The sequence below is a fragment of the Chenopodium album genome, chromosome 19 (assembly GCF_948465745.1).
Source record: "Chenopodium album chromosome 19, dcCheAlbu1.1, whole genome shotgun sequence".
NCBI classification, from domain to species: domain Eukaryota; kingdom Viridiplantae; phylum Streptophyta; class Magnoliopsida; order Caryophyllales; family Amaranthaceae; genus Chenopodium; species Chenopodium album.
This window is the reverse complement of record NC_137852.1, coordinates 8,060,211-8,080,445: the sequence shown is the minus strand read 5'-3', so window position 1 is coordinate 8,080,445 and position 20,235 is coordinate 8,060,211. Positions and strand designations below refer to the sequence as shown.

General features: G+C 37.8%; 2 protein-coding genes across 2 annotated transcripts; one reads left to right on the top strand and one right to left on the bottom strand.

The window, feature by feature from the left end:
* The first annotated feature begins 7,809 nt into the window (after nucleotides 1-7,809).
* Nucleotides 7,810-8,600, top strand: LOC145595728 (lachrymatory-factor synthase-like). Its single transcript, XM_081652144.1, has one exon. The coding sequence runs from the start codon at nucleotides 7,934-7,936 to the stop codon at nucleotides 8,447-8,449; it is 516 nt and encodes a 171-aa protein (XP_081508270.1). The 5' UTR covers nucleotides 7,810-7,933; the 3' UTR covers nucleotides 8,450-8,600.
* Nucleotides 8,601-12,503: 3,903 nt separating this feature from the next.
* On the bottom strand, nucleotides 12,504-19,335 carry LOC145595811 (uncharacterized). The gene is made up of 7 exons (XM_081652236.1): nucleotides 18,730-19,335; nucleotides 15,064-15,102; nucleotides 14,883-14,953; nucleotides 14,300-14,364; nucleotides 14,060-14,149; nucleotides 13,853-13,945; nucleotides 12,504-13,439 (listed from the first exon to the last, which is right to left on the bottom strand). The coding sequence occupies exons 1-7, from the start codon at nucleotides 19,149-19,151 to the stop codon at nucleotides 13,005-13,007; spliced, it is 1,215 nt and encodes a 404-aa protein (XP_081508362.1). The 5' UTR covers nucleotides 19,152-19,335; the 3' UTR covers nucleotides 12,504-13,004.
* Nucleotides 19,336-20,235: the final 900 nt, after the last annotated feature.

Sequence of the window (20,235 nt, the reverse complement as noted above, 5' to 3'; positions counted from 1 at the left end):
GCCGCTGGTTGGAAAAAGGACGATTGGGCAAAAGTTGAAAAGGCTTTCGGCGAGGAAGCCTACAAGATCCCTTTCGGCTTCGAGGCGCAGCAATTTTCTGACGAGGACTTGTATAACCTAGCGCCAACTGTTGATGACGGCCCCAGCAACCCCAGCATTTTAGATTCCCCAGTGCCTGAGAATGCACAATCCTGAAGGGGCGGGCAGTCATCACCGACATCCTCTTGTGGGTCTTGTATCATTGGGCCTTACCAGTTGTAACTCTTTTATTGTCTTTTGTATGTATGAACATGTTTTTTGACAATGCTGTTTTATCGGCATATACCCCTTTTTTGTGGTGATGCCTGTCGATTGTCAATTTTATCTGCTGTGTAAACTTATTTTTGTTTTCGTTGTCTGCCAACTATCTACAAATTTCTACACTTTTTATCATAACTGTGTTGTTCTTTGCTAATTATTTTATAATCTGCTCGTACTTACAACGTTATGATAACTATATTGTCAACTTATTTCAACATATATAAAAGAACTTGCAAGAAATAAAAGTTTACCTGATGGTTCTTAACAAACATCAGCTTTTGAAGATATCTGATTTCAGGACCTCGGCTTTGGAAGACATAAGATCTTTACCAGAGTATGACAGATATCATTACGTATTAAAAATCACCAACGCACTACGGATACCTATAAATACCATACCACTCTCTGCTCCCCTCAGTGTACATAGCTCGTTCTAGATCTATGTATACTGAGTCATAACCGGTTGTTGGTGATTCAGATTATAACATCGGTCACCTACTGCTTTGTTGTTTCAGCCAGTTAGGTACCCTCTCGGCGATCACATTCTGAGCTACGCCTCATATCGGCGTATACCCGAATTGATTTGGCCGGTATTATACTTTGAACCAGCAACCTCATGAGTTAATGTATACAACTGATCAGGTTGTATAGCCTTTAACTTCATGGAAGCGGTTTTGAGCTGTCCGTCCCATTTAACGATGTTCTGTTAAATGGAGGATGCCTATTTCATTGCGCATTGTCTGAATATTTCTTCATTCATCACTGACATCTTTCTTGATATCAGCTTCACATTAAAAATGTTTGTTACACATAATATTTCTTTAGTATAGCTGAATTCCATACATTTTTTAGAGGTGTTCCATCCATAGTTTCCAGGTAAAATGACCCTTGGACGACGACATCTCTAACCCGATAAGGTCCTTCCCAGTTTGCAGTCAGCTTCCCGTCTTCATTTCCCTTACCGGTTGCTGCGGTTCTTCGTAATACTAGATCTCCTTTACTTAACGGCCTATGTGATACTCTTCTGTTGTAGGCCCGTGACATTCTTTCTTTAAAGACAGCTGACTTAACTGCTGCTTTTTCTCTTAGCTCTGGCAAGAAATCTAACTGTTGCCGTAGGAGTAAATCATTTTGATCTGCACAGTAATGCTGAATCCGGAATGTCGGCAACCCGACTTCTGCTGGTATGACTGCCTCCGTTCCAAAAACCAGAGTATAAGGGGATTCACCTGTGGCTTCTCTCATCGTTGTCCTGTTGGCCCATAATATTTCTGGTATCAAATCTGCCCATAAACCTTTTGCGTCTTTGATCTTTTTCTTAATTGCCGTTATTATCTGCTTATTTGCTGCTTCTGCCTGGCCGTTAGACTGTGGGTGGCATACTGCTGCATAAGAAAATTTTACCTTATACATCATTAAGAGATCTTTGACTGGTTTACAGTCAAATTGGGTTCCATGATCAAAAACCATCGCCATCGGCAACCCGAACCTCGTGAAGATGTTTTTCCATATAAACTTTTTCACCTCCGATGCCGTTATCTTCGTTACTGGTTCTGCCTCTATCCACTTGGTGAAGTAATAAATTCCCACTATCAGATATTTTCTTCCACCTGTGGCTGATGGGAACGGGCCTACTATATCCATTCCCCATTGGGCAAAAGGGATTGGGTTCAATATCGGAGTTAGATCATTTGGGGGTAAGTTGATAACTGGGGCAAACTTTTGACACTTCTCACATTTTTTAACATAAGCCACTGCATCTGCGTTCATTGTCGGCCAGTAGTATCCCCTTCTCATTGCCTCCCTGGACAAGGCTCTTGCTCCTAGGTGGTTACCACAGCTTCCCTCGTGTAATTCTTCTATCAACCTTGCTGATTCAAAATCCGTTATGCACCTTTGCAACGGCAGTGAAAACCCTCTTTTGTATAATTTGCCCTGGTACATAACGAACCACGTACTATCCTTCCGTAACCTTTTCAGCTTCCCTTTATCTGTTGGCCCTACACCATAAACGACGTATGCCAGTATTTTATCATACCATTGATCCCCCACTTCAACACAACAGACATCCGCCGACACCTCATCTATGCTTCTCTGCTTTAAAATCTCAACCATAACTGTTCTTTCCAAGTCATTGAAGCTCGAAATTGCCAATCTTGCCAGTGCATCTGCTTGAGCATTTTTCAATCTCGGAACTAATTTGATCTCAAAGTACTGCAATTGAGCTGCTAACTGCCTCACCTTCTCCAAGTATTTCACCATTGCCGGCTCTCGAGTCTCATACTCCCCAGTAAATTGACTTGATACCAGTTGGGAATCAGTTGTCAAAACTAGCCGTTTTGCTTCTGCTGCTATTGACAACTGCATTCCGGCTATCGCAGCTTCATACTCGGCCTCATTATTTGTTGCTTTGAACTTAAATTTCATGGCGTATTCAAACAGTTTTCCATCTGGAGCCGTTAACACAATTCCAGCCCCGGCCCCTGTTGTTGTGGCTGATCCATCAACTGATACCTGCCATGTTCCCAACTCCTCTTCTTCATCTGTATATGTGGTCTCAACAATAAAGTCCGACAATGCTTGAGCCTTGATTGATGTTCGGGGCTTGTAACTTATTTCGTACTCTGATAACTCTACTGCCCATGTCAGTAGTCTACCAGATGTATCCATTTTTCGCAGTGACTTCTCCAAGGGATGATTAGTGAGTACCTCTATCGGATGTGCATCAAAGTAAGGCCTCAACTTCCTAGCTGCCACTATTACAGCTAACGCCATTTTCTCTATAACTGGATATCTGCGTTCTGCCGCATTCAAGACATGGCTGATAAAGTAAATCGGTTGTTGTTGTCTTTTCCTTTCCACCAACAAAACGGCCGCTACTGTTTTTGGTGATGCCGAGATGTACAACTGCAACACTTCTCCTTTTTCAGGCCTGGCAATTGTGGGCAGAGATCTGAGATGATTCCTTACTACTTCTAGGGCATCACTTTGATCTTTTCCCCACTCAAATGTCTTGTTCTTTCTTAGCACCATAAAAAACGGAAGAGCCTTATCAGCTGATTTGCTGATAAATCTGGTTAACCCTGCCATCCTCCCCGTTAACCTCTGTATATCACGAATGGTTTTTGGCTGTTTCATTTGAAGCACCGCATTCACCTTATCTGGATTCGCATCTATCCCCCGTTCACTGACCATAAAGCCTAAAAACTTCCCTGATCTCACCCCAAAAACACATTTCTCCGGATTCAGCTTCATTTGGTATTTTCTCAAGGTCTCAAATGTCTCCTTCAGATCGGCTACATGGTCTTCTTTGTTCTTACTCTTTACTATTGTGTCATCCACATATACCTCAACATTCCGCCCTTTCTGTTTCTGAAAAATTTTATCCACCAACTTCTGGTAGGTTGCCCCTGCATTTTTCAGTCCAAACGGCATTGCCTTATAACAATATACACCAACATCTGTTATAAAAGCCGTTTTATTCCTATCAGCCTTATGCATGCTGACTTGATGGTATCCCGAAAACGCATCCAAAAAACTGAGCATAGCATGACCAGAGGTTGAGTCTACTAGCCTGTCTATTCGGGGTAGTGGGTAGCGATCCTTGGGGCAAGCCTTATTGAGATCTGTAAAGTCTACACACATTCGCCACTTCCCTGTCGGCTTTCTCACCATTACCACATTTGCTAACCACTCTGGGTATGTGCAAGGCTCAATGAACCCTGTCGCTAAGAGCTTGTTAACCTCAGTCTGGATTGCTTCTATCTTCTCAGTTGAAAAATTGAGCTTCTTCTGTCTTATCGGCTTGAACTTTCTATCAACATTCAATTTATGCTCCATCACCTCAGGATGTATACCCGGCATCTCACTAGCCGAAAATGCAAAGACGTCGGCGTTCTCTCGTAACAAACTTATCAGGTTACACCTAGTCTCCATATCCATATCAGCCCCAACCCTCACTGTTATACTGGGGTTGCCTGGTTGTAATTCAACTTGGACGGTTTCTCCTCCTGGTAACGGCCTTGGTGTTTCCTCAGGTCTTACATCAAAGTTTTTCATAGTCAAATCCTGAGCAGTCGGTTCACTTTCTCTTTTTGAGTTGCACGGCAACATGGCATTTCCAACTGGATTTTTCAGAGCTGTCACATAACAAGCTTTTGACATAACTTGCCCCCCATACACCTTCTCCACAGCTCCCAGGTTCGACACATAGGCTATCGCCAAGTGGTAAGTTGATACAACAACCTGCATGTCATGAATTATCGGTCTGCCGATAATTGCGTTATACGCCGACTTAACATCCACCACCAAAAACTCCGCCATCACATCTCTAGCCTGCGGCCCATCACCCATTCTTAACGGCAACACAATACTCCCTTCTGGCCTCACTGTTGACCCATTAAACCCGATCACAGGGTATGACACCGGCTTCAGGTATTGCCTTCCTATATTCATTTCAGTAAAAGCCTGCATAAACAACACGTTCGCCGAACTGCCTCCATCCACCATCACTCTTTTGATGTCAGCCCCATTGATCTTGGCTATCAGGACTAACGGATCATCATGTGGGAACACTACACCCCGCGCATCTTCTTCTGTAAATACTACTTGTGGTATTGATGCCGGCCGAGGACGATTATCTACATCTAAAGCACAAACCAGATGTCGGTGCTCCGCTAAATGCTTTTTTGCCCCGCTAATCGTTCCTCCATGAATCGGTCCCCCTGTTATCACATCCACCCTTCCTGTAGATAACGGTGGTATTCCTGCGTCCCCTTGTCGGACTATTCTTCCTTGAGTTCTTTCAGGCCTTGCTTCTATCTGCTGCCTCTCAACAGCTTGTGTCGGTTGTTGATTTCTGCCGGTATTCATCCGGTATTGTGTTAGGTGCCCTTTCCTGATCAACTCTTCTATGTCATCCTTCAACTGCGTACACTCCTCCGTATAATGCCCCACATCCCTATGAAACATACAGTATTTCTTTACATCCCTCGACCTTGCTTTCATGGGAATCGGCCTTGACCAATCTTCTCTATTCTGGTTCACTGAGTAGATTGCGGCCCTTGGCGCACTCAGGGGGGTGTAGGTGCTGTATCTCATTGGCAGCCTTGTCGGTCTGGTATCTTGCCGACTTCCTCCTCCCCTTCCTGGGGCAGGAGTTCTCGGCCTGCTCCCTCCAGACGAGGTCCCCTCATTTTTACTTTGCCCCTTTCCGGCCACCATATGCCTGCTACTCGTCTTCAACAGCTCCTCACTCTTTATGTAATCGTGAGCTTTGCTGAACGCCGCCGCCAATGTCGGCAGACTCTTCCTTGTAAGATACCTTTTGAAATCCGAATCAACTAACCCATTCATCAAAGCCATCACGACTATCTCCTGTTGTAACTTCGGAATAGTGTTTGCTTCATTGTTAAATCTCCTGATGTAATCCCTCAAAGATTCATCTGATTTCTGCTCCACAGCCATCAATTCTCCAGAAGTTCTCTGCCTCACGCTATTACTGACATATTGCCCCACAAACATCTCAGTCAGTCTTTCAAAGCTATCTACTGATCCAACTTCAAGGTTGTTAAACCAATCGGCTGCAGCCCCAATCAAAGTTGTCGGAAAGACCTTACACCAAACTGCATCTGAGTTTGTGTACAGCATCATGTGTCCCTCATAAGACGTTGTGAATCTTGCCGGATCCCCTCTTCCATCATATCTACAAGTCGGCATTTTCACCTTCTCCATTGGTTGATCTAAGATGTGCTGGGCAAATGGGGATGCCCTTAACTGCACTACCGTGCGTACTGCTTGACCTACTACTTGCGAGCTTCTTTGCTGCTGAGTTCTGGTACTCACAACACGACTCGAGGATTGCTCATCCTGCCGTGATGTTGTATGCGTCCTTACTGACGACTCATGTCGGGGTCTTCTCGACGAGTTCTCAAACTGATTACACTGTTCTTCCTGGTTACGGTGCACTGTTCCTATATCTGCCTGAGCAGCTTCTCTTTCAGCCCGTGCTGCCTCGGCCTCCTTCCTCTTCCTACTCATTGCGCTCATCACTCTTGCGGCTATTTCCAACTCGTCTGGAGTGAATGCTGCCATAGGATCCTCTGCCTCTCCTCCTCCTGCGGGGGGGGGGGGGGGTTATCGGCATATGGAACTGATTACCCTCTAGGGTGTGGGTTTCATCTACTATCTCCACCTGGGGTTGTCCTACTGGTATTCCATTGTTAAAATTGTTTCCGGCCATGATTATTGTTGTTGTATATATATTTTGTGTGAGGTTCTTAGGCGATAGAAGTGATCAACTGTCCCCTCCTTCTAGCGCCAAATTGTTTCTGTCTGATCCCAACCCCTCCAAGAACTCGGACTTGAGATTCTGATACTCCTATCGGCAAGCTGAGAACCTACACAATGAGAAGAAGTTAGCTAACCCCGGGGTGGTGCGGGGATAACCACTCCGATGATAAAGTCAGAAAGTGTTTGAGAAAAGAAGGTAAGTAAGAGAGAGAAAGTAGAGAGAAAGAAGAGAGAGAGAGTGTCATTCATCCCCTTATTAATGAGGTCTTACCTACTTATTTATAGTAATCTACCTTGACAGGTGGCTTTCACCCATGCACAACCTTTTGTGCCAAGTGTCGAGTTTCTGTTGCCACGTGTTAAATTGCGGCAGGCCGACATGTCCTCTTTCTGCAACATATCAGCATCTTCTTGTGATCTGGTCATGTGCTTTCGCAAGATATCGGTCATGCCCAGTTATCATCCCATACAGTACTTTATGGAAACTTTCGTGTCTCACATTGTTGAACAGTATTTTGACTTACTTCGTATAATTTGTTTTTCTTCTTTCTCTGAGATGAACCATTTCACTTTTGCTCCCCACTAAAAGCATGAGGTTTAAAAGAACAAAGCGAAAAAAATAAATCATAACAAACCATCAACCAAATTAGAAGAACAAATTTGTGTTGCGGCTCATATTCAACTAGGGCCCATGCCAACAATACACTATCTTTTAATCCACTCCTTACTTCTAAATAAATGTCAATGGTGTAAGGCTTATACAAATACTAGACAATAATATAGTTAGTTTAAAAAAATTAAAATATTAGAGAATAACTACAAAATGTCAACGTTACAAGTGATAAATATATATATATTATGGAGTACCTTTTGATAATGAAGCTACTCTCTAAGTCTCTTAGTTACGGAGTGTCCTTTAGTTTGAGTGACGATGGTCTTAAAAAAAAAAATTTAAATAGGAATAACTTTTAAAAATGAGCAGGAGGGATTAGCATCCAACAGCTAAAATATTATAGATTAATATTATATTCTCAATCTCTATCTCTATGTCATGTATTTATGTAGATGGTCAAACTGTCACACTCATACACGAAAGTATAAATAAAACCAAACAGATTATAAATCTCAAAGAAATATTTAAGGTAACACATAACCTCCACAAGTACTCTTTAAGTCTTTAGTCTTTACTTTAATTTCTTGGGCCACTTAAATTAATTAATTGTGCAACTATTATATTCTTGGTCTATAAAAGCTCATTCTTAATCATCCTTCTTCACCCCATAAACTCACCTTAAAAAAATCCAAATCTATTACATTCTCTCACTAATTTCTCTCACTAAAAATGGGAGATCAAGTTCAAGAGTCAATCAAATGGGAAGGAGAGACAATAGTAGAGCTAAAACTCACACCACAACAAGTATGGCCACTCATAGCAGATTTTTGCTCCTTAGACAAGTGGTTTGCTCACATTGAGAAGTGTTACCTAGTAGAAGGTGAGCTAGGTGAGCCAGGCATGGTTAGGTGTTGTGAGTCCTCAACTTTCGGAGGCGATGGTGTGGCTCGGTATGCTAAAGAAAGGCTTATATCCATTGATCCATCACAGATGTGTTTGTCCTATGACATTGTTGATAATAACGCAGGGTTTAAGTCTTATGTCTCAACGATACGGTTGTTTCCGAGCGACGAAGGCGGTGATGATGATGATGATGGAAGAAGTGGGTGTAAGTTTGTGTGGACGTTTGAAGCTGATCCTGTTGAAGGGTTTACCTTAGAAGGTCTTTGTGAGGTTTTTAAGGCTATTGCTCATGACATGGCTATTAAGATGGAAGAAGCTTATTGTCAATGTGAAGCTAATTAAAATTGTAAAGCTTTTATATATTCTTAATCTTAGTTTTATTTTTAATTTGATGGTATTTTATGCTAGTAATAAAATTGTATCATTATTGGAGATTTTAATTTAATAAGTGTTGTTATGATAATCTTCTGAATAAATAAAGGTTCAATTTTTATATCGTTGTCTCGTTATTTGTTAACTAATCGAAGCTGTTACTAAGTGAGTTTACTTAATTATTTTTTTTTTTTTTTTTTTTTTTTTTGTGTTTCAAACGGTACACCTTTTGGGCTAATCCGGATTCGGATCAGTTCTGGGTGGTTAGATTCCAATCCCCTCCCAATTGTTGTTGTGGGAGATCGAACACAAGTCCTCCCTACCTACCAAGTGTAGTCCCAAACACCATTACACCAACATCCAATTGATATTAATATACCGATTATCATCATATGAGCTTTACAATATTCATTTATCTTGTCTCAACTCATTCATGCCAACTACCAAGCACATAAAAAGGGAAAATCTTTTGTTAAGTTTCATTGGTACCGTTCAATATAACGCAAGGACGACTCACACATATAAAAAGGCAGTTGAAGAACATTAAAAATGTTGGAGTGTTATTGGTCGTTAATTTAAGTCATGTGATTGTAATAGTCTATTTGGTCGTATATAGTAATTTCTTGTTGTTTTCCATCTAAACAATTCAAAACTGTCAAGCTTATCCCAATGTTAATCAGAAAACAAAGATTGTGATTGGTTTGGAAGAAACGAAGAGAAAATAAAGTCCAAAAAGACCATTTAATTGAGTTTATCTGATGTATGTAATCTATAAATGTGTATATTCTAAAGGAGCAACACATGCTTTAGGACATTAAGGGCCTGTTCACATTTACTTAATTTCAGTTCAGTTTAGTTCAGTTCAACTCTAATCAGTTCAGTCCAGTTCAGTTTAATTTCAATCAGTTCAGTTCAGCTCTTAATTTCCCTCTCTCATAAAATAATCATTTCAGCTCGGTTCGATTCAGCTCTAATTAGTTCAGTTCAGTTCAGCTCCAATCAGTTCAGTTTAGCTCAGTTCAGTAAATATGAACAGATCCTAAGAGTAATTTCACCCTAAAGAGTTACGGCAGTTTTTGAATGATGAAAGTGTCACAAATTAATAGTCAAAATTAGAAGTTTTCAAAAAAAAAAAAAAAAAAAAAAAAAAAGTCAAAATTAGAAAAGAAGAATGAAACATCATGAGAGGATAAGGGCTTGGGAAATGGTTATCAAATCAATCAATTCAATGTCGTTCAAGCTCAGCGACTAGATTAAGCAAAATGAAAATTTGTCCAAATAAAGAAACAACGTGGATAGAGTTGGAACTAGGGCCGATTGTGTAAGCTTACATGCCTTAGCTTGTGCTTCAGCGAGCCATGTCTGGTATTAATAAGGAAAGTTCAAGCCGTGTTAATCTTTCTAAATAGCCTTCAGGGTCATAGTAGTTGGTCCCCTTTAGCTATTTTTTGCTTCAACTATTGGTAAAAGAAAGTGGATCGACACCTAGCTTGCTCATGCCAAATTATAAAAATGATGTCCATACAAAACCTTTTGGTGTGCCTCTCATGCCTAACGATTTATCATATACAGACCTAACTCATGAACAACTTTACATTAAATACTGATGATATTTAGCTATAAAAACTAATTACGTCCCTATAAAATATATTTTATTTAAAGGGAAAGTAGATGTACTATAGCTTTGATTCCACCAAAACTTTCCTTCTCTCGAAGGAAACAGAACCAATTATGACTTATGAAGTTATGAGCAATGTTAATGTCAATGTCAAAAAAATGTCAATGTCACCATCCTCACAAGCTTAAGTGTAGGAGGACCATTAACCAAAAAAAAAAAGTTGAAATGGAAGAGATAAAACAACAAATTACAAGGTTCGTTCACATAGTACATTAATACCCCACAAATCATAGAGTATCAGTTGACAATTGTCCAAGCACGTTAATTTATTTATTTTGTATGGACCACGCAATTTCTCAAGCCAACGTGATTTTGTAGGTTGGCATTTTGTGCTAGTACTGAGTAAAGCTAAGTGAGAACTGAGAAGTACACATGCAAAATTTATATTTCTTGATCATAATATTTACTTAAGTAGCTAGATCTAAGCAATTAAGAAGCTAGATCTAAGCATACTTAACTTGCGGAAACATTGGCAAACCAAGTTACCAAGACACCAAGTAACCGTGCTGGCTGGCTGGCGTGTGCTGTTTACTAATTAATTTAGCAATTTTTTAAGTTAGGGCTTATTCACTTCAGCTTAATTTCAGTTCCTAATTTCCTTCTCTTATAAAATATTCCGTATTCATTTCAGCTCTATCCAGTTTTGCTCAAATCAGTTCAGTTCAATAAATGTGAACAAACCCTTAATCGCTAAGTTTAACGACCAATGGAACTATTGCATATTAATTTGTTTGAATTTGGTGGTTACAAGCCACCATTATTATTAATATGTTACAACTATTTATTAGCTAATTTTTATTTAGCAATTGTGACCTATTTGATAGGTGGTGAGTTGGTGACGAAGGAAAAAAAAAAAAAAAAGAGCATATATTACAATGTAATTTTACAAGGAAACCATCGTGTATTCGTCCTTGTGTCCATGGAAAAAGCAACCCATTTCAAATTTATGTTTTTTATAAATAAATGCTCATTAACCCTCATTATAAATATTAAAAAAAAACACTTAAAATAAGCCTGATGAGTTAAACATTACACCAAAGATATTGACATAAAATTTCCAAAGAAATTTACACACACATTCGTTTATCAACATCAATTAGCATTATTACTACTTGTATCAACCAAATAGGTTGTAAACACGTACTTAAAGATAGATAGATTGTATTACTATGACTACTAATACTTCAAAAGATTAACGCACAAACTTTAAATAATCATTATCTTAATCTTATGAATTATGATGTTGTACCGAATTTATGCATTTGCTGGCTGAGTGAGAAGATAAGGGCGGTGAACACGATCCAAAGACATAGAATATAGAACTATCTAATAACAGAACAAATTCCAAATTACTGTATTCACTTAATAAAATAATACCAAGTAATATTAATTTGACAAAATGCTCCAAAAAGTTTATTCTGTCTTTTGTGAATTAAAATAAACGAAGAAAACAAACGACTTAAAAATGAAACATGATGATAATGACAAAAGGCACTAAATGTTCACAAAAAAATCATTAATAAAGAAAGTCTGTCTTCTGCCGAAAGAAATAAACATAGATGCTTAGCTAATAACTACAGTCCTCAGGTTATTTTTCTTGTGAGATTCTTAAATTATGCCTTCTCTTTTGTTAAAGATGGTCATATATTAACTGCTCCATATATTATTCATTGATCGTGTATTTAGTTCAAATTACATTATCAATATCTATTTTAAATTTAGAATAAAAAGAACGACAACTAATGATAAAGTATCTTGAAGACTAAGAGGTGACTTGTTTTTTTTGATGTTCAACCCTGGGATCAGTTTTGGGTGGTTAGGTTCCAATCCCTTGTTGTTGTAAGGTATCGAACACAAGTTCTCCCTACCAAGTACAGTCCCAATTACCACTACACCAACATTCAATTGGTCTAAGAGGTGACTTGTAATATCATCAAATATGACATACTGTTGTGTGTTTGGTGAGACCGGTCGCATAATAGGGTAGAAATGAAGATGAGCTGGTAATATCACTAATATGGTGAACATAAAAATAAAGAAAAGACAGAAGTTAATTGCAATTTATTATAAATGAAAGAGGATCAACTGATGCAAGATTTGGACGGTGCTATTGCAGTTTAGTCAATGCGATGACCATTATTCTATTACCTGATTAAGGTATAATTTTGTTTTTAAAATTAAACAACATTATACTTATACGCAAGCTGCAAACCAGTTGTTAGTTGTTACACAGTTACACTTATTAGTTTGGAAATAATCTACTTTAGAATTTAGATAATATGCGTAGTAAATGGCATTCATATAATCATATTATAACGCAGAATATGGTTTTAAGAACAATACAGCTACCTACCAAAAAATTTTATACTTCTATATATAAGCACCCAATAATTCGAGTTTTTGACAACAAAATATATATGTATAAAGATTAATCAGCCTCTCTATATTGCGAGTAGGACTGTTTACACCTAGACCTGTACAAACGTTCCGCTCTCATCGAAATCCAGGTAGGCTATAGGACACCTCAAAACAACTAAAATGACGGTTTCATATCATATACATATACAGATCACAGCAAACGTTTTGAAGGCAAATTTGCCAGAAAACAGTTTGCAACTGTAATTTGACACACCAATCTACCAAAAAGACCTGACTATATGCTATACAATTTACAAACTACACACCTTTTTCAAAACAAATACCTCTGTCCAAACATACTAGCCACATGCTACTATGAGTTCAAATAACGATATCAGTGTGACAATTTATGCAGGACAGAAGTATTATAAACACTTCACAGTGATTAGCAATCACCAACCTCTTTTTTGAATGTCGAGTAACACCTAATCAATCAACTAATTTTCCAAAGTACTGAGCCACGTCTAGCCTCTTTTCCATCCAGTCAATAATGTCCCATGCAATTTCTTCTCGTTCAGGTTCGAAGAGGAGGTCGTGCAAGAAGCCATCATAAAGCTTTATATCTTTGAAGTTGGAGGCTGCTTGATCGTAGAGATCCTGAGAAGCCAGTGGATCAGTCACTCTATCTGCAGTTCCATGAAGAACAAAGAATGGTACAGTGACAGATTTGAAGTTGCGTGTCAGATAAGCAGTGATGCGCAAGATCTCATGCCCAGTTCGGACCCTTATGGGACCAGTATAAACCAGCGGATCAGAGTATTTTGCAAGAAGTTGAGCTGGATCCCTGGAAACTGGGATGCCTCTCTTATTGGCACCTTTGAACTGGAATCTTGGAGCAACCAAGGAAAACAAAGGGGCTACAACCTGCATAGACAGCAGCATGAGCATAAGCATAAGTATAAGCATCAATACTTTCTCCCTAACATTTTGTTTTCCTTTATTCTTTTAGGGTATGTATATGTGTGTCAGTGTGTGTGTGAAGGGAGCATGACCAAGATTAGGTTTGTAAGATCAAAGGACCCCCCATTTTATACCCCAAAATCCAATACTATGGCCAGACTTGAGGCAAAGTAACCAACCAGGGTCAGCAAATATGTATAGGGACTTGGTCTTGTCTAACAAAATACTCCCAATACTCATTAACCACAGGATGTGCCATAACCACAGGATGTGCTGGTTTAACGCGCAAAGCAGGTGAGGTCAATACTCCCAATGATATGCCATAAAATTGCTAAGTATGCTCCCACAGACTTTCAAGCCATAGTGTACAAATATACCTTAACCACAGGATGTGCTGGTTTAACACGCAAAGCAGGTGAGGTCAATATAACCCCTTCAACCATTCTTTCAATGTGAGGGTATGAAGCAGCCTGTAAAAGAACAGAGTAAATGCACTGTTAGGGAATAATTCGGCCAATTTCTAATCCCAAAGAGTGTAAAAACCTCCAAACTATCGATTACTCTGTAGGAGTGAGATAACTAACCTTTAAAACCACCGCACCTCCAGTAGAGTGACCAAACAGGAAGCAAGGTACCCCAGGATGTTCAAGTTTTACATTCTCCAAGAAAGCTGCCTATTTATAAAAGAATTTAGCAAAAGGAGCTCAGTAACATTAACTTTAGGCATAGAACTAAGTAAGAGGCCAAAGAGGGAGACCTTCTATTTACAAGAACAATTTCTAAAATGACAAGATAAGAATGAAATGGACAAAGTTCCAACTCACTGTATCGGCAACAACATTATCAAGGGAAGGAACAAACCCATGCAACCCATCACTACCACCATGGCCTACAAGAGAGGGAAAAACACAATGAGATTCCTAGATTAATCATCCTGAAAAGGAAAATCCGGTAATGAATTTATTTTTTATCAAACACGAAATAAAAAGTGTCCTAATTACAAACTGCCGCATATGCAGACATGTTTTATAAACGATTACTTTGTTGGAAAATATACCAAAACCAGAATGCAGCATACATAATAATTTCTACAGAGTAGCTTTTACAAGATGCAGCACACGATGCAGCACACTAAATATCATATATCCATATGTGATGGTATTGATTGCAGAGCTTTTAGACTAACATATTGCATAAGAAATACACCAACTCAGGAATATATCCTATTTAATAATATCTAAGTAACCCACTCTTTAGCCTCCATGCAAGACATGCTTAGCAAGCAATAATTTGACAAATGAGATTAGAGCTGTCACAACATAGGACAACTGAAGACCACCACAGTAATAACTCAATATTTGTCAATTTTAGTAGTAAAAAAAACTGTTAAGTAATTACTAAAATTACCTATCCAATCCATAGCATACACCCCAAAGTTGCGAGAGGTTAATTGGCTTGCAAAGTGAGCATATCTTCCACTGCAAATAAACCAAAAAAAGTAAATCAGGTTATTTTGAAAGACACAGAAAGCTGCTCAGACCACCATTGCAGGCAGCAAAAGAATATTGAGAAGGTTCTCAGTAATTACCCGTGTTCATTAAGTCCGTGAATGATAATGATAATGCCCCTGAAATCATATAAACACTAGTAAATATAGTATAGAAAAACTATAGTGTCATTTATCTCAAAATTCCAGAAAGCAGGTAGTTTTGCTTCAGTTACCACATACATGCGAAACCAAGGGGAAGCGGGTAAAAAACAGGTACATCAAACAACAAATCTTCTACTGAAATAGAACCTTTATCACTATTGTATGAACTCGTCATTATTTATTGATATGACAACCTACAAAAACAACCAGTTACAGAGGGTATCATTTTTACCCTTCACTTGCTGCTAGATTAAGACTAATGCAACAGATTCAACACTTGAAAAGAATAAAGGATCATGCACAACAATTAAATTAGTTTTGGATGAACTGTTTTACCCTTTGATAAGTAACAAAATGGGACTAGATTTGCTAAGATGTTTATTATACAACAGGGTGTGCCATGTACACAGTGTGCCCCAAAATCATTTTTAGTTCATGTGGGTGTACGGAAGAACCATGTATAATAAAGAACTTGCTCAAATTTGCAGCCTGTGAAACCAGCATAGGGGGGAAAAGACAAAAAAAAAAAAAAAAAAAAAATCGATGCTTTATCATTAAAATAATACACAAATCAAATGTCACTCCTACTTCAACATGCAACCAAGACATCATAAACTACCAGAACACGTCCATCCTAAGGAATAAAAGCATAGCCAGAAAATTAGAAATCACTAAACAACACCTCTTCACCTTTTGCTTCTTAAGAGAATACACAGAACAAATCCTACGAACAATGATACAAAGCAAGATAACACCTTATATCTGTCACTCCAAACCAATTAGCAAGAGCATTTGAAAGACAAACAGATATAGAATTCACACTTAGGTTCAATATGACTCTGTATTCAATATAGATGTTCAAAAATGAAATTGTTGAGGTAGTCAAGGTACATGTATACTCCTAAAATGCCTCTTCAATGACTAGTTGATTGTAGAACATGGTTTTGACAGATGAAAAGGTGCAACAAAAAGGAAAAGATTTCAGTGATATAATCACTTTCATTATCTATACCAAAAATGAAGAACAAAATTATTTTGGAACAGAGGTATACAATAGCAACAACTTGAAAAAAGACTTTTGAGTATCATAGAAGGGCCAGAGTTATTTCTCATGCCGAGGACAAGTTACTGGATGCAACTCTGGGATATAAGAGATCTAGTTTTTCAATCATGTATGTCTTCAAAACTGACTATGTCCTTTTACTGTTGTGTTCCAACATTATTATATTTTTATAATGTAACGTATACAGATACAACCAGCAGCTACAGTGTGCTGTTTACATTTTATCAAGGACCTCAAAATATATGACACGGTACTAATTATTGAGTAATTGGATAGAAAACAACAAAACACACTTCATATCTGTCACTCTTCCTTTTATTCAATTTAATTTTCCCACTTTCCTTACCTTTACTGTCTATAAACTTCAACAATGGACAGAGGCATATGAATAAGCCGCAACACTATCTAATTCCCAATAACATATGAACGTTAAAGAGAGACTGACGAAGTGGAAATTGCCCATCACCATAGGCCCAGCACTGAACCAGAAGATGAGATAAAGAGATGTCCCTAAAGTACCAACAGTCCTATCTGGTCTTTATCCTTCACTCTTTACCACACCTCTTCACATTAATCTCCAAGAAACGGTGTAAATGGATACTGATGTAACCCTGAAACTCTTCTATAGAGACCTTAATTTCTGTGATGTTACTGATGATTGTGAGAGAAGATGTCTACATGAAAACATTTGACTAAGATACCTCTATTTTGTCTTTTGGTACATGCAAATTTAGCTTTCTTATTCCACACTTTTGGACCTTGTTCTTTAGTTAGCCATCTAGAAAAGCTGAATAGAAAAGTCAACTACAAGGGGCACTGAGTCCTACATAATACTCCCTTTGTCCAGTAATGTTTACGCCAGAATGAGTTTTTCACTTTATTAAGAGCTAGGAACAGTAGTGCATATGGTATATTGGTATTGTCTTTTATTCTTCTTGTGAGGTGTTAAGTGGGGAAAATGTAACTAAATAGTTAATAGAGGAAACTGAAAGTTACAAACCAAATATGAAAATCAGGCAATTTAAGAGACTAAAGGAGTACTCGTTAGGTAAGCTACATATGAAAGACATAGTCAACAAGTGAGGTGGTCATGTCCTACACCAGGAAATAATCAATTTAAAAAACCTTTTGTTTCAAGTTGATCAAGTGCTGGTTTGTAATGTTAGGTGGATAATTATAGTTATTGGAAAATTGTCTTCAAATAAGTGGACTCAGTTATAATGTAGATAAGGAAAGACTTATACAAGATGCAAATATATTCTTGCTTCCTTGAAGAACAATTAGTCAAACCGCTTATGATTTACCCCCAGCTAGAAATTTTTACACGCATTTGACATTTCCCATACCAATTTCAGTTTCTAACCCTTCCCCACTTAATCAATTTGAATGGTCATCCATCAATAGCTATTTCAAAAATAGACCTAGACCAACAAGTGAGACAAGAATAATTCCCACCGAAAGCTCAGCACACAAGTGACACAACGTCCCAATGAGCCAATACACAAACAGAGAACCAGAAAAAAGAGGACAATTAACGATTGAAATCCCAAATTTTTTTTTTTATTTAAAAAAGGCAAGACTTTGATTGTTCAATATCACAAAATATTTTAAAAACATCATTAACTTGCACCTTCAAATTGCCAGACTAGTACATTACTGTCAATGTGCCACATCCAATAATAAACTCATATTTGACAAAACAAGATATGAACTTTCAAAGCAATTAACTTCCAGAAGAATCCCTTATATGTAGTATACTAATACTAACCATCAAACACACAATCACTAAATGATACAACTTACGCAACCAACCTCCTCACCAAGCATTAAATTGCCCAAAAAATCATTGTTCTAAATTATTGGAATACGAAGATAATTCAAATTTCAAACCCAAAATTTTCCAAATCAATGATAAATTTGATGACAATTAAGAATTTAAGACTTCTAACTTGAGCTAAACCATCAATCCCTCATTTCATCTAACCCTTAAGCTGCTTCTCATTTCCTTGCACTATAATTTTGGTCACTAAAGAATCGAATCCTCAACCTTTCAACTGTAGCATCTTTAGGAATCTTAGCTCATTTGTCACCGAAGAAACAAATTCAATGAACATAACATAGATCTTTACAGAGGAAACAAAAAATGATCACTCTTTAACAATCAACTCAGCCTCTAAACTAATTCACAAATCCATCAAAATTGCACGCAAATTCGCTTATCTCCAACATAAACTCAGCTAATCCACAATCCAAACCCCAAAGTTATTTCAATTAATTAATACCCAAAAAATTAGTCACAAAATACACCGGTAACTTCCAAACATAGTATAAATTAAACCCTCCGAAAAAAAAATAACAAAAAAACCAAGAATGTCAGGCAATTAAACCCAGAAACACCCAGAAAAACCAATTTTAATTAAACAATTATCAACATGCAAATAAAAAAAATACACATTTCCAAGAAATTACATCCCCAATCAACACGAAATCAAATCAAATATAATAATAATTAAAAACAAAATAAAAAAATGAAAACGTACTTGGGATTACCGGAAACCGGGAACCAAGACCGGCAAAAGAGGGCATTTCGTCGAACACCAAAGAAAATCGAAGTACTCCATTTACAATCCTCCTTTCCATCAATCTTAACCGGCATCATTTCCAACGCTTCAGCAAGCGCACGACGCCGCCGTGTATCTTCCTCCTCTTCCAACAATCTCCTCCGCCGGAACTTCGCCGCCGGCCGAAGCTCCGACTCCGACTCCGACTCCGAAAAGCGTTGAGAACGCGGCAGAAGAAGGAGGAGGAAACAGAGGAAGGAAGAGTAGAAAAGGACGATGAATTTTTTGAGGAAATTGTAGGATGGAAAGAGGAGAAGCGCCATTGATTTAGCTCGGTGAAAAAGAGGAATAATTCTGCCGCTTGCACCGGAGGTAAGCTCCTCCACGTTCGTCGCCGCCATTGACGGTGGTTCCGGCGGAGGAGAGAGAAAATGCGGCGAAGTTCCGGCGAGTTGAGGCGGTGGAGAGAGGACGGTGGAGCAGAGGTTAGAGAGAGAAAGAGGAGGAAGAAATGTTTTTGATGAAATTAAGGGAAATTTTATAGAGGAATTTTTTATGTTTATTATTTTTTTATTTATTTTAAAATGGGAGGAAATAAAATGGAAATTTGGATTTTTAGTTTTGATCATTTATTTATTTATTTAGTTGAAGGGAGAAAAATAAAAAATGGGGATTGGTTGGTTGGAAAATGGAGACAGAATGAGGAGAGAGAGAAATGGAGGTGGGCGTTTAATGTTCCACCTTTTTACCGCGTCAATGTTGGGATGGATTTTCGGCTTTAGGGAAACAAATTAAAATGTTTTTTTGAATTTAAATTTTATTTTTTATATTTATGAATAAGTCAAACAATATTTATGGTTTTTTTTAAAGGTCAAAATTGTTAGATGGGATTAGAGGAGAGATGTCAAAAACTGACTGAACTATCTGATTCAATTTGATTTGAAAAAAAATGATTAAGATTTTAATTTGTATGGACATGATAATTTAGCATAACTCAACTTCAAAATAAATTCAATATAACCCGATACGACTCAAGTATTAGAATTAACACATCTAAATTAGACATGTTATTGCTGCTAAAGTTGGACTATAAAAGTACAAAATCTATATGTACTATGTTTTTTTTGGTGTTTCGAGAACCACAAGGACGGGCCGGGGTGGCAATTGATACCAAGATCTTTTGAAACTGAAAGAGAAACATTAACCACTTGAATTATGAAATAAACTCGATCCCGAGATGAATATGGAATCATGCACTCTATGGTTATCAAGAGTATTTTATCATACATTTATTTATATAATAATAAAAAATCTAGTAAGAATGAGCAATCTAGTACTAATATACGTTTAAGTGTTTATTAATAGTTTCCTCAAAAAATAAAAATAAAAAAAGTGTTTATTAATAGTAGCATATAAGGTGATTAATTGCCGGCTATATTATACTTGGTAGGGAGTCTTCGTAGGGGATGACTTAGATAATCAAAG

Bases quoted from the DNA above. Each gene is read 5' to 3' on its own strand.
- LOC145595811 (XM_081652236.1), bottom strand. From the start codon at position 19,151: ATGGCGGCGACGAACGTGGAGGAGCTTACCTCCGGTGCAAGCGGCAGA. The intron at 14,150-14,299 runs GTGAGTTGGAAC...TTTTATAAATAG, and splicing joins ATAATGTTGTTGCCGATACA to GCAGCTTTCTTGGAGAATGT. The intron at 13,946-14,059 runs GTTAGTTATCTC...GTTCTTTTACAG, and splicing joins GAGGTGCGGTGGTTTTAAAG to GCTGCTTCATACCCTCACAT.
- LOC145595728 (XM_081652144.1), top strand. From the start codon at position 7,934: ATGGGAGATCAAGTTCAAGAGTCAATCAAATGGGAAGGAGAGACAATA.